This window comes from Pseudophryne corroboree, chromosome 6 (genome assembly GCF_028390025.1).
Source record: "Pseudophryne corroboree isolate aPseCor3 chromosome 6, aPseCor3.hap2, whole genome shotgun sequence".
NCBI classification, from domain to species: domain Eukaryota; kingdom Metazoa; phylum Chordata; class Amphibia; order Anura; family Myobatrachidae; genus Pseudophryne; species Pseudophryne corroboree.
Genome location: NC_086449.1, coordinates 394602046 through 394616794, shown reverse-complemented (window position 1 = coordinate 394616794; position 14749 = coordinate 394602046). Strand labels below are relative to the sequence as shown.

Below are 14749 nucleotides of genomic sequence, written 5' to 3'. Positions count from 1 at the left end.
TTTTATTAGAACAGACACAGACCTATATGGTATGAGGGAATACACACTAAAATAGTAATTGGTCTCCCCATATAGATATGGTCTCCTTTGTGTTTTTTTCCACTGGAAATAGATGGTTAGCAAAGACTTTGAAATACTAATAGAACATTAAAAGTAAAGAGAATGTCAGTAGACATGGTGACGAGAGAGAGAGAGAGAGAGAGAGAGAGAGAGAGAGAGAGAGAAAGAGAGAGAGAGAGAGAGAGCGGAAATTGCTCTTTATATACCATGTTCACATAAAAATAAATCAGGAATGGGAATTACAACTATAGAAATGTGGTTTGATGAAACTGGATTAAGGTTCACAATAGTTTATTTTATAAGGTTAACATACATTTCTTACTCATATAATTTGAAAGAACTCAGTAGACACATGCACAGTGTATGTACAGCTTATCACACATGTTGGAATGGATTCGGACTATAGGTCGACATATATTAGGTCGACCCCATATAGTCGACAGTGAAAATGTTGACATGGACAAAAAGGTCGACATGAAAGGTCAACACTGGAATAGATCGACAGGTTCATATGGTCGACGCATATTTTTTGGTTGTTTTTGGACTTTTTCCTTCCTTGACTATCCATGTCACAAATCCTTACCTTTAGTAACCTTGTGGCAAGTGAAGCAGAGTGATATACTATGGCTGAAGCATTGTGCACGGACACGTTTCTACAAATGGTGGTCTCCAATGAAAAAACTATCCACACTAACCCCAAAAATACAAAGTGCGTCAACCATTTTTGTGTGGACCAGTGCACTGTTGATCTTTTGTCCCTGTAAACCTTTTTTATTATTGATCTTTCATATGTTGACTTTTTGCCCATGTCTACTTTTTTGTCCATGAAGTCTTTTGTCCTTGTGTCTGTTGACCATATGGAGTCAACCTAATGACTGTAGACCTTATGAATGTAGATCTTCTATGTAATGCTTTTTGCCATTTCAAATATGAAAGCTACCTTTCTGAATACCTAATCCATTAATAAATTATGCCCTGTTTTCTGCGTGGTTGCTCTTCATGACATTGATATTTGTCTAACCATAATAGATAAAATAACAATTTGACTAAACTGCAAAAAGTTAATATTTTTATTATATATTTATGTTATTAGCACAATTTCTGACACATTTATCTAATTAGAACATACATCTCTGTAACATTCTTCAAGGGTGTTTTAGAATGCTGTAGAGCTGAGGTACTAAATAGTCTTTATAATGTCCATCGATGAAACCTTTTCCATTGTTGTGTACAAACCAGCAGGTTACATTAGTTCCTCGCACAGTGTTTAAGTGGTAATCTTTCTGCACCCCTCTGCATAAAAGAAAATCAAGGTAAGTTACTGTAGGTTCTCATGCACATCAACTATATCTGTCTGCAGGGGACATAAGATAGGCTGATTTATTTAGGGCCTCTGTATTTTTACAAATTTGATTGGTGAGTGGCAATAGCCAATTGGCAGAGGTATCTCTGAGTGGAGAAATGAAAGAAGGGTTTTGTGGGTTCTGGTTTGGTTCACATAAGTAGCTATAGGCACAGCTTGGGCTTGTGCCTTCAGGTTTAAATTTTGATGTATATGCATAACTATGAACTAAAACAACTATTAACACTGAATTATATTACCCACTATACACAGTAGGCTGAAAGGTGAATGAGAGTACCGCACTGTTTTAGTTTGCTCCTATAACATTTATATAGATCCTTCTACATACCTCGTAACCATCAGCTTATGTCCTTTTACATTCATTGTAGCTATAGGTTTCTGAGGATCAGTTCCAGGCCGTACGTCATAGACACTTACTTCTGGCTCTTTCATAAACTGACCTAAATTAATGAAGACACATCGCATTATGTTTTGGTAACGTCCCATAAGCATTACCTATAAGCAGATCTTTGTATGGCGCAGTATTATTTCTTGGTCAGATTAATCCTGGTGGTGCTTATAATATCACTCAATACTGGAAAAAGAAAAAGCACTAACATATTGGGCTAGATAACGCAAAAAATATGAAAACATCTAGATTAATAAAAAAAATATGCACATGTATTATATTCATTTGTGGGACATGTTTTCCCTATCGGCAGATTTAAGAACCTTTTATTTTTTATTGGAATCCTTCTCCCCATGCCTTGAATAGTATACAGACTGAGGCGGTTATTCAGAGTTGTTAGCAAACCAAAAAAGTTAGCATTTGGGCAAAACCATGTGCACTGCAGGTGGGGCAGATGTAACGTGCAGAGAGATTTACTGTAGATTTGGGTGGGATATATTGTTTCTGTGCATGGTAAATACTGGCAGCTTTACACTGCAATTTAGATTTCAGTTTGAACACACCCCACCCAAATCTAAGGGGGATATTCAATTTTTTGAAAAGTCAGTTGGGTGTCTTTTTTTCCTATATAATAGACGGGGGGGAAAAAAAGACACCCAACCGACTTTTCAAACATTTGAATTCCCCCCTAAATCTCACATGTTACATCGGGATGCAAATCTAAAGGTGCCCATACACCTAAAGAGTTATCCTGGTTGGTTGGAACAAAAATCTGGTAATGGATGGGAGCAAATGACAGTTGACCATTTGAAATGGTCAACTGTCATTTGCTCCCATCCATGTCATTTGCTCCCATCCATTACCAGATTTTCATTCCAACCAGCCAGATTGGTAGATAAATCTTTAGGTGTATGGGCACCTTACTCTCACATGTTACATCGGGATGCAGTCAGGATACCGTCTGTCGGTATCCTGGCAATCAGAATACTGACGGCAGAATATCGACCCTATTCTGAATGCCGACATCGGCATCCAGAATGGGTACACGATCCTGGCACCGAAAATTTGGTGGCATTCTGTCTATTAGTTGGAGATACAGACAGCTCTGAATAGGGAATCTTTAATCATGTTCACGTTGCAGTTCAAAGCAGCAATTAAGTACAGGTATTACCAAAAAATAATGGTTTTGTATTACACTCCTTTCAAAACTCAGTGTTAATTTCTAAACATCTTTCCCAAAATGTAATAACTTGCAGAATTTTGAGTTAATAGGCAAGCAACCAGCACTTATTTCTCACGAGTCTCTTATCAACCATATATAAATGTAAATACACATGCATTATCCACCTCAGGTTTTTCTAAAAAATGACCTTTTCCCTAAATTTTATGGGAGGCTAATACCCCTTTCACACAGAATGTGAAATTTTTCTGTGTGACAGGGTCAACACGGGTTGAGATTTGTAGTGTCTTGATATAGAGGGGAGGTCTCTGCTACATACAAGATTATATACTGATACAATCATCCATCCAAGCACTTGTACATTCTCAAATGATAACATCCGGGTCATCATAGACTAGTGTAAGATAAGATTAGTGCTGATTATGAGCACATTAACCAGTGGTGGATATATTAACTTATAATTTGATATTCTGACTTATAATTTGATATTCTGATTTAATTTTGGGAAGAATAAAGGCCCATACTTACTAGATGAAAAAATAAAAGATATCGCTCAGAAGGGCCGATCTAAGCGAGATCTTTTACAATCTTGTCTAGTGTGTACACTCAATGTCGTTAACGATGCACGCTCCCACGCATCGTTAACAACCCCCTCCCTCGTCTGAACATGTACAGATGAGGGAGGTCCTCGTTAACGACAGCCATGCTGCAGATGCAGCATGAGTGTCGTCGTTTCCCCTGCTGTCCCCCCGCCGTCACTCCGTTCCCCGCTGGCATCGTCAAGTGTGTATGTACTTGCCGATGCTGGCACCCCGCCGGGTCCCCACCGCTGCCAATACCGGGGCTCATCTAGTGTGCCAGTGGCGGATCTAGACTTAACTTTTAGGGGGGGGCGGTTTAAGAATTATGACTCCTCCCCCTAATCATAGCCCCTTCCACTTAGTAATACCCTTCCCGTTCGCTTCTAAATTTCCTATTGTTGCCATTACTAATAAAATGTTGCCAGTTAGTGGAGAGAACCCTGCGCACTGGTGATACAGACTGGCGAATTGCCATTCCTTCCATCAGGGGTGGTAGAGGCTAAGACAGTAGGGCAATTTAAACATGCATGGGATAGACATAAGGATCTCCTTACAAAGAAATAAGGATCAGATAAGGTTAGAGATAAAAAATAATGTAAAAAAAAAAAAAAAAGGGGCAGACTAGATGGGCCAAGTGGTTCTTATCTGCCGACAAATTCTGTTTCTACAGCACACAGAATGAGCCGAAATTCATATTATAGCACACTGTATGAGCTGAAATTCACATTGTAGCACACAGTATGAACCAAAATTCACATTATAGCACACTGAATGAGCCGAAATTCACATTGTAGCACACTGAATGAGCCGAAATTCACATTGTAGCACACAGTATGATCCAAAATTCACATTATAGCACACTGTATGAGCCGAAATTCACATTATAGCACGCAGAATGAGCCAAAATTCACGTTATAGCACGCAGAATGAGCCAAAATTCACATTATAGCACGCAGAATGAGCCAAAATTCACGTTATAGCACGCAGAATGAGCCGAAATTCACATCATAGCACACTGAATGAGCCGAAATGCACATCATAGCACACTGAATGAGCCGAAATGCACATCATAGCACGCAGAATGAGCCGAAATGCACATCATAGCACGCAGAATGAGCCGAAATGCACATTATAGCACACTGAATGAGCCAAAATTCACGTTATAGCACGCAGAATGAGCCAAAATTCACGTTATAGCACACTGAATGAGCCGAAATTCACATTATAGCACGCAGAATGAGCCAAAATTCACGTTATAGCACACTGAATGAGCCGAAATTCACATTATAGCACGCAGAATGAGCTGAAATGCACATAATAGCACACTGAATGAGCCGAAATGCACATCATAGCACGCAGAATGAGCCGAAATGCACATCATAGCACGCAGAATGAGCCGAAATGCACATTATAGCACACTGAATGAGCCAAAATTCACGTTATAGCACACTAAATGAGCCGAAATTCACATTATAGCACGCAGAATGAGCCACAATTCACGTTATAGCACACTGAATGAGCCGAAATTCACATTATAGCACGCAGAATGAGCCAAAATTCACATTATAGCACAATGTATGAGCCGAAATTCACATTACAGTACACTGAATGAGCCAAAATAATGCAGGGACACATACACTTTAGTTAGGAGAAGAGGGGGGAGACATGGAACACAGGCACTTTAGCTAGGAGCGGAGGGGGGAGACATGGAACACAGAGGGGGCACACACACACACACTTACTTAAAGTTTGGAGGGTAGGAGACATGGCTGGCAGACAGTGACACCTGCTGCAGCCAGCAGCATGAGGAGTCGGATGGAGGCCGGGTGCCGCCGCGGCACTGGGAACGAGGTGGAGAGCGTGCAGCGCGGCGGGGGACGGGGAGAGAGAGAGAGCGTCCTGACGCGCGTACAGGAAGGAGGGGGCGTGGTCAGAACAGAGGCCGCTCAGCCGCTGTATGCACGTGAGGATGCTCTCTCTCTCTCCTCTTCCCCCGCCGCGCTGCACCGCTCTCCACCTCATTCCCAACACCGCGGCGGGACCCGGCCTCCATCCCAGTGCCGGTATGTGTAGGGGGGGGCGTTCACCCCAATCGCCCCCCGCTAAATCCGCCACTGTAGTGTGCATGGGCCTTAACTTCTGCAAGAACTGTGATCTTTTTCAAGTGGATACATAATTGCTGCTTTGAGCTACATATATGAACTGATAGTATGGAAAGCATCTAAGTGTTCCCAGAATTGGACAAGTTATTATTAACCTAGGTTGTACATGTAGTATATGAAAAATGCTATGTTTTGAAAGTATATGTGAAATGCAATTGTAATTTTATGGTCTATATGTATTCTAGCCGTAGGCAAACGCAGGGTGGGGGTTCTGGTTGCCTGGAAACCCCCTCTCTAGCCCACACCATGACCACTTTAGCAATTGTAATACAATTTTACTAGAGTTGTATGTTTTAAAGATCTCTTCAGTTTTATAAATAAAAAAATTAGCAACACTGGTGGAGCTTTTAAAATGTGTCAGCCAGTAATTAATATACACGTGTCTCCACCAACTAGGAGATCTGTAAAACATGCACTGTTATGGGTGCTCTGCTATAGGCCATATATATAGCAGGCCTGGCCAACAGGTGGAGAGTCACAGGCTGGCCAGGCCTGATCTATAGGGTTAATTATTTATACTGCAATGTGTACATATATGTCCAGGGAAGTTTCTAGGTACTGCTGGCACTCCCCCAGAAGCATACTGCTCAGGCAGGATGTCCCTACTGCCACATCTAATTGCTGACTATGATCGCTGGCCCTGTATATGTCAGAATTATGACATACAGTACATTCAGTAGCACCGAGAGGTGGAGGTAGGTACTCTTTACCCGGACCCGTGCCTGTTGGAAGGGCCCAAGTCCTGTTTCCACCCCCACCTTCCCTGATGTAGACAAGGCCATCATGGAGCCAGAAAAGAGAGGACACTGCAGAGACAGCTTCTCTCCTCAGCGCAGCACACACGCTGATGTGTGCTGTGCTAAGCAGAGGGGCAGCTGGAGCAGTGTCCTCTCTCTCCCTGCTTGACATGCGAGGGTGTGAGCGATCGCACCCACCACCCCTCCCCGTCCTCGTCTCCCCCTACTGCTCACCCAGTGCCCCCACCTGTCCAATGCGTGGTTTTGCAGCTGCACATAAACTTTATTTTTAAATATTTTTAAAGGAGGGGGGCTGGCCATACTTCCCTGCATTGGCCACGCCTCCTTAGATTACTGGAGCCCGGCTGTTGGCGCCCCTGAGTACATTGCACTTAGTATGATGCATGTTATAGTTGGTTCAGTGCTAATTATGCCCTCTTCATGGACTGGCCACATGCACTCTAAAATAAAGCAGTTGGAAACCCCCATCTAGAAATACTGTGTTGCAACTGATATCCTGAGTGCTGCCGGAGGTGCAGGACTTTGTGAGAGCATGCCTGTATTTTTAACTCGGCAATCATTTACAAGACAAAACCAGGTTGGTTTTGCCTTGTAAATAATGCCACTTTAAAAATATGGGCAGGCTCGCACAAAGTCCTGCACCTCTGGCAGCGCACAGGCTATTAAATTTAGCCCAATATCTTTTGACTGACAATATGAAGCAATGCTATAATAAAAACAACTTATTTCAAAGACATTTATGGTCTGGTAACTTTTTTTTTTTTGCTGTAATAGGATTGGTGATACATGCATCACCAATTTCACATCATGTATGTTAGTGTAAGTTTCAGTTATTTAATTTACTTACTTTTCTACACCTGTCATTTCCACCTGTGCAACATCACCAGACTTTGCCCTTCCTCTCTCTGATACTACCAAAACACTTGTTCACTCACTCATTGTTACGAACCTCGATTATCTCAAACTTCTTCTCTCAGGTTTTGCCCTCAGCCAACTCTTTCATCTTCAATCCCTCCTAAATGCTTTTGCTAGACTGATCTTTCTTTCATACTGCTCTGTCTGCCTCCCCTCTATGCCAATCCCTACACTGGCTCCTATCTCCTGCAGAAGCCTCACCTTCACCTACTCTCCTCACCCTCCTACATCTCTAACCTAAGTTTCCTTTACACTCCCTCCCACCCTCTCCGGTCAGTTGGTGATGTGTGCCTCTCCACTGATTATCACCTCTCACCCCCACCTCCAAGACTTCTACTACACTGAGCTTAAGGGACGTGCAATGAGGTAAATGGCTCAGGAAGCACTGGCTAGCACCAGAGCCAGATATACACAATATATGAGCCAAAGGGTTCATGAGGGCATTATACACAGGTGCAGAGGTATAAACGCTTTGAAATTTGGTGAGTTTTGATCAGAGATGTGCGGAACAGATAAGCAGGGGAAGCACTGCCTCACCTGCCATAGACTTTTTACTCCAGAGTTTTGACTATAAAAATAATTAGAATAATACGAAGAAGGTATTTCTAACATATTCATATACTTTACACAGTCAAAACTCTGGCGCAAATGTTAGTATGACAGTAAAGGCTCTGCCTCATCTGCCTCACCCCACCGCACATCACTGGGGAATTATACACAGGTGTATTTGGTGAGTTTTGATCAGAGATGAGCGGAAAAGGTAGGCACTGCCTCACCTGCCATAGACTATTTACTCCAGAGTTCTGACTATAAAAGTGATTAGAATAATACAAAGAATCTATTTCTTTGTATTTTCCATATACTTTATATAGTCATAAATCTGGTGTATACGTTAGTCTGACCTCATGGCATGTCACTGCTGCACCCAATCTTTCTAATGCCCCCCCTCGCTATATGGGTCTCTCCACCAAACTCTATTTCTTTAAATGCTCCATCACAACTACCCTCTTCACTGAATGTCTGCCTGATTTGTCCTGTCCCTCCTACAGGCTTAACCCCCTTGCATTGTCCCAATACACCCACTCCTTCCAAGTCCCTTTAGGAATATCAGCTCTTACAAACAACCACCTTTCAACCCAACCCTTATGTAGCCTATACACTTGTGAGATATCAGGTACAATTCTTTGATTTCGACCGCATCTGTGAGATAAATCAAAGGATTGTATGCACATTTTAGGTACCATGCCACGCCGCTCGAATGTCGCGTCTCATCATATTATGTGCTGCACTTAATATTTATCGCATCGCAGTGCGATCGCATGTGTTTTTTTAAACACATGCAATATATCGCAGTGTGATGGGCACAGTGACGTGCCCATCACGTGATTACCATGCGATCTATCGCATGATCGCATGGTAATCACTTTGGCAGTTCAGGTGCGATGCCCCGCGATGTCGCGTCGCGGGGCATTGCACAAGTGTATGGGCACCATTAGGCTCACTAACTCAGCAAATACAGTACATATATGTTAAAACTATGCATACACATGTAATTATGTATATATATTATGTTATTTTGTTTGTTTGTTTACTCTGTTTTGTATCTTTGCTCTGTGTGTCACTCTTTGACAAATAATAATACAAATGAATATACTGTAATAACAGGAACAGGCCCTCATCTCCTGACTAGGATGCATGATGCTTTCAGTTATGCTATTATATCCCTGTACAATCTAGATACCCTAGGAAGGATGATATATTGATTAATATGATCATGCTGCTAGCATGATACTGTACTATTGGAGTTATCTGTGAAGTCTTTCAAGGCAAATTTAAACAGACTGGCAAATTAACTTGCCAGACCCCAACATTAATTTACCTATTAAGCCATGTGTTGCACCAGAAAATATGGCGTTAGAAGGAAAGTATAATCCAAGGAAGTCTACATTGACGGGGTGATTTTTCCAGACACGATGTAGAATAATCAGGAATGTCATATCATTATCCACAGTGATGGAGATGTTGCTCTCCTTTTTCACTGATACAGCAAGCCTGTAAAAAGAACCTTTTAGCTACACCATAATATGTGTCCAATAATGAAACATTTGTAGAACATTTACAGACTTATCCCCATCTTACTGTGCTATCAATAGCTACATTTTACAATATTCTTCTTGTCTTAGGGAGTGTTGTCTAATAACTTTTTGAGTTTCAACAGATATGAAAACTAATACAGGACAATAATGTTGTTGATTAGCGAAAGTGGTGACTAAAACCTCGCTCAAACCAGTGTTATTAGTATAACATTATTACATTTATTGAGTGGCAGCAGGACCCTGATCCTGTGTGACCTGCACTTTGTTCTTACAGATTGTGTATAGACAGAGGGGAAAAAAAGACAGAGGAGACACTGTTGATAAGGTGAGAACAAAAAGTAACATATTTCCATAACATATTTTTGCAGCAAGGCCTCGCTCGCACTATGGTCTCTACCTCATTATGTCATCTGTAGGCTATAAGGATGTATATATGTAAAGCTATTGGTTACTGACACTGTCCTGTATGATCACTGTGTATGTTCCTATGTATGGCACTACAGAATCATTGTGCACTATATAAATAGAACATAATAATAATAATAATAATAATAATAATAATAATAATAATAATAATAAGGGTGATAGGGCACATGTCCTTCAGAAGTGATTGATTTAAATTCTATATATTTATGTCCACACTCACTGTGTAGGGAAGTGGTTAAAATACCGCTAGTCGGACACAATGTCGACGCCGGAATCATGACTAGCAGTGAAATGCCACCGCTGGAATCCCGGCGACACAGGCTATTCTCCCTCTGTGTGTGTCCACGAACTCATAGGGAGAATAGAACCTGTGGCGAGCGCAGCAAGCCATTGTGCCAGCAGCATGGTGAGCGCAGCGAGCTGGCAAGGGGCTTTCTAGTGCTCGCCACGCTGCCGGCATTACGGAGGATGGGATCCTGATGTCGGGATTATGACAGCCGATCCCACTGCAGTATTGTACATTTTAATCCCACTGTAGTATTGTACATGTTAATGCTTTCAAGTGTTCATGGGTTTATTCGATAAATATTAACCTATTTCAAAATAAAGTTTTATTGGATTATAATATGATTGATCCCCAGACTTACCTCTTGTAGGTCAAGGTGCTGGACTCAGACCAGGACATTACTCTACTGTAAGATGCATCTTTCAATGTTATTTTCTCAGTGCTTATTTCAATCTTTATATCCAGGTACTTAAAGTACATGCCAAATGTGCCAAAGTAGCTGCTTAGCTTGCCATCCTTGGCTTTTTTGGCTGTAACAATCTTCCCATTGATCACAATACCTACATTACCAGAAAATAAATATTATTGTTACATTCCCATCCCATATTAGCTGCTTATTTGAGAAACTGTACTGTATGTCTATTATGACTATTATAGTGTTAGCAATTCATTCCTCCCCCCTTGACTGAAACTTCATAGTATATAAAATTAAAACTGTTTCTAGACATCCCAACATCCCAGACCAAACAGTAAGGAAGAACCTTTGTCATGTGTCCCCATAGATCCGTGACAGGCAGCATAAGACCCCCAAACCGTCACCAAAGACCCAAAGGCCTACTTGGCCTCCAGTCTTATGCTCTTTATTATGCCTTATTGAGCTTAACCGGCAGTATTAAATGGATGCAGATAGCCTTAAAAAAACTCTTTGGAATTACCAGTATTTGTGATGACAAGTACTATTACCTAAATTGATTTCTTTTTAAGATATAGTGGGATAGTAAATGATGTATCTATGGGGGGAAGCAGAGCCATTTATGGGCTATACTGCCATGCAAATGTACTGAATATAACATGTAATTGCATTAGCTTCACTAGAGGCAGATCATTTCCTAACCAAGACAGTGATGAACCCCAGAACACAAAGTATAAATTGGCCCCTAGATTTTGTCAGGAGCCTATTACTCTGTGACCTCACATCTCAGGAAAACTGAAAATGTCTAGTCTTTTTCAATGGCACTTAAAAGCGATTCTCTCTATTCCACTCCACATGCAGGAAATTAACTGATTCGGCTTTCTTTTGCTCTCCTGTATCAGGTCCCAGCTTCAGGTATTATAATTATATCAGCAGAGCTGCTGAGGACAGGGGAGAGGAAGCAAGTTATACAAGGAAGTCTTGGTGTCTGTGCCTTTTAAAAGGGCCCCTTCACCATTTAAGCCCTCAGGCAAGTGCATTACTAGCCCTAGGGATAGTTTACAGCCCCGTACACATGGAAAGATGGACCCAGAGATGTGTGCTGAGCGATCTAGCACGAACGCTCAGCGCTCATCTCTCCCCCCGCTCAGCACACAGTGTGATGTGTGCTGAGCGAGGGGGACGAGGGAGGGGGAGCGTTCATTTCACCCAGCGGTGATATGAGCAATGTGCTAGATTGTGCCTGCATGTAGGCCAATCTAGTACCAACGATAGCGCCGCGCTGGCCTGGGCATCGCTATCGCTGTGGGGCATACACACGGTGAGATCCGTGCTTAACTTCTAAGCAATCATGTGTACCCCCCTACAATAGCATTTTCACTTCTGCTATTGGAACAGATTTCTTTTACAGTACAAAACAAAGGTAAGAAATCAATAAGCTCTGTAACTAAACTTAAGCTTTAACAATAAACGTGATGGATTAATGTACATTCACTCACTCAAATGGTTGTCCCTGGCTCTTAAAACATTCCTTTACCTGAGTCAGGATCCGACAGCACGTTCAAGATCTTTCCAGATTGTGCATCAATATTGAAGCAGACGTCTGTTTGGCTGATTGGTAAATTTATAATGAAGTGTGGATCGTTGTCAACTGCAAGATAAAGGTCAGCAGTAAAATTATAATAATGTCATGGAATGTGATATCTGGCTTAGCCTTATGGCAGGGCACACAGGCAATTCAGCATTGGCCCCCAGAGAAGAGAGGCCTATTAAATGATCTTAGTTCCAGATTAAGTGGCCCCATATGGACGCCTGTTCACTTTAGTTGTTTCAAACCCTGCATGTCCCCTTCAGTACTCCTGTGTAATCCTCACTTTTGGATTATGTCACTCTGAAAAGCTAAAGAACTCTTACTCTTAAGTGAAACAAATTGATATATTTGTGCAAGCTACATGTATACTGTCTGTAGGCATATCTTATGTGCTTGACTAAAATCAACTCTGAACAGATTCAAAAGGGAACACCCTTAATTCTCCTTTACATAAAGTTGTTTTATAGTGCCTTTATATAAATTTACTGGCCCAGGATGTAATGAAGTCTGAGTTCGGCGGCCTTGCAGGGTGCCGGCCAAACTCAGACGTCTTTTTAAAGGGGCAATCAAGAACAAGGCTAAAACATGCCTTGTACATAATTGCCCCTTTAAAAAACTTCTGAGTTCTGCCAGGATCCCGCAGAGCCGCCGAACATAGACTTCATTACATACCTGCCACTATGTGTAAAGATGAAATACTGTTATTGCACAGATGGTGTATTGGTTAGCATTAATGCCTCGCAGCACTGAGGTCATGGGTTTGATTCCCACCACTGCCCCAACTGTGCTTGCGTGAGTTTCCTCCTGATACTTTCCTTCCACAATCCCAAAATAAACTGGTAGGCTCCTGACACAAATTAAATGAACTGTAGTGAGTGTGTGTGTGTGTGTGTGTATGTGCATATACGTATGCATTCATTCAGGAAGATGAGACTGATGTGAATGGACAAATATTATCTATTAAGTGCTGCGGCATACAGTATGTGTTTGCTATATAAGTAACTGTTAATAATAAATTATTGCTCCAGGTGCACAATTACAATTTTATTATGCATACAGGATGCAACAGTTTGCCTCTTATCCAGGGCAATCTCGTATACCACACTATCTGAAAATGAATGGCAATTTATCTGTTGAACCTGGGAAATGTGGAAAGTTATAAAGATGCCAATATGGTTACAGATTTAATTATGCAACCACCTCTATAACCTGTAGAGACTTGCTGATCCTATTCACTATACTGCAGTGTCTCATGCTTATAGCTTATGTACTGTATTACAAGAGGTATTTGTATCAACTGAGGTAATATATTATATCCAAGCAGGAAGAATTCAAATATCTGCCTCCTATACCAGACAGTTTAGTAAATGTTTACTATATTATCAACAGTGGAAGGTGCTCCACAGTAAAATGTGGTGTATATATATATATACCTATGCAGGGTGGGTGGCAAGGCGGCTTTGGTATTACTGTAGTTTCTCCTTTGAGCTCCAGTGCAGTCGGAATTGCATCAGGCTTACATGTAGGCTTTGCTGTTGGTGGAACTTGGGTAGCCACAGCCAATGCTGTTGAGAGGAAAAAGTTAAAGTGTTACGATTCACTTCAGTATACATACAGTCTGTTATATGAACACCTGGGGCTTGGTATATTGCCTTCCAAGTTGGCTGGAGGTGCAGATTGCCGGCTGAATTCAGACTGTTTTTTAAAAAGCAATAATTCACAAGGCATTGTTTTGCACGGGGTGCGGCGGCTATGGGGCCCAAGCAGCCAGGCACAGCTCTGTGAGGCAGGAGCTGCAGCAGAGCTAGGCTATGACGCAGGGAGCAGCGGACAGTGGGGGTCATTCCGAGTTGTTCGCTCGCAAGCGGATTTTAGCAGATTTGCTCATGCTAAGCCGCCGCCTACTGGGAGTGAATCTTAGCATCTTAAAATTGCGAACGATGTATTCGCAATATTGCGATTACACACCTCGTAGCAGTTTCTGAGTAGCTCCAGACTTACTCGGCATCTGTGATCATTTCAGTGCTTGTCGTTCCTGGTTTGACGTCACAAACACACCCAGCGTTCGCCCAGACACTCCTCCGTTTCTCCGGCCACTCCTGCGTTTTTTCCGGAAATGGTAGCGTTTTTTCCCACACGCCCATAAAACGGCCTGTTTCCGCCCAGTAACATTCATTTCCTGTCAATCACATTACGATCGCCAGAACGATGAAAAAGCCGTGAGTAAAATTCCTAACTGCATAGCAAATTTACTTGGCGCAGTCGCAGTGCGGACATTGCGCATGCGCATTAAGCGGAAAATCGCTGCGATGCGAAGATTTTTACCGAGCGAACAACTCGGAATGACCCCCAGTGAGCAGCCGGCAGCACATGATTGGCCTCGCCAAAGATGCACTAGGATGTGCGTCAGCCTGGCCTTGATGTGAGCTGACAGGTGGAGAGAGAACAGACGGAACCTGGGGTGAGCATGTCCCTGGCCACAGCCATCAGAGCCAAGTAAGTGTAAATGTACAACAAGTCCTGTCCACAGG

The 14749-nt window shown here is 42.1% G+C and overlaps 1 protein-coding gene across 1 annotated transcript in view; it reads right to left on the bottom strand.

Moving 5' to 3' along the window:
• Positions 1–334: 334 nt before the first annotated feature.
• ITIH2 (inter-alpha-trypsin inhibitor heavy chain 2) overlaps positions 335–14749 on the bottom strand; it is a 76232-nt gene continuing 61817 nt past the window's right edge. The window contains exons 16-21 of the mRNA XM_063926818.1: positions 13652–13783; positions 12165–12278; positions 10577–10775; positions 9287–9459; positions 1752–1863; positions 335–1353 (exon numbers count right to left, since the gene is read on the bottom strand). Coding sequence (XP_063782888.1) covers positions 1206–1353; positions 1752–1863; positions 9287–9459; positions 10577–10775; positions 12165–12278; positions 13652–13783 — 878 coding nt within the window. The 3' untranslated portion in view covers positions 335–1205. The remainder of the gene's footprint in view (positions 1354–1751; positions 1864–9286; positions 9460–10576; positions 10776–12164; positions 12279–13651; positions 13784–14749) is intronic.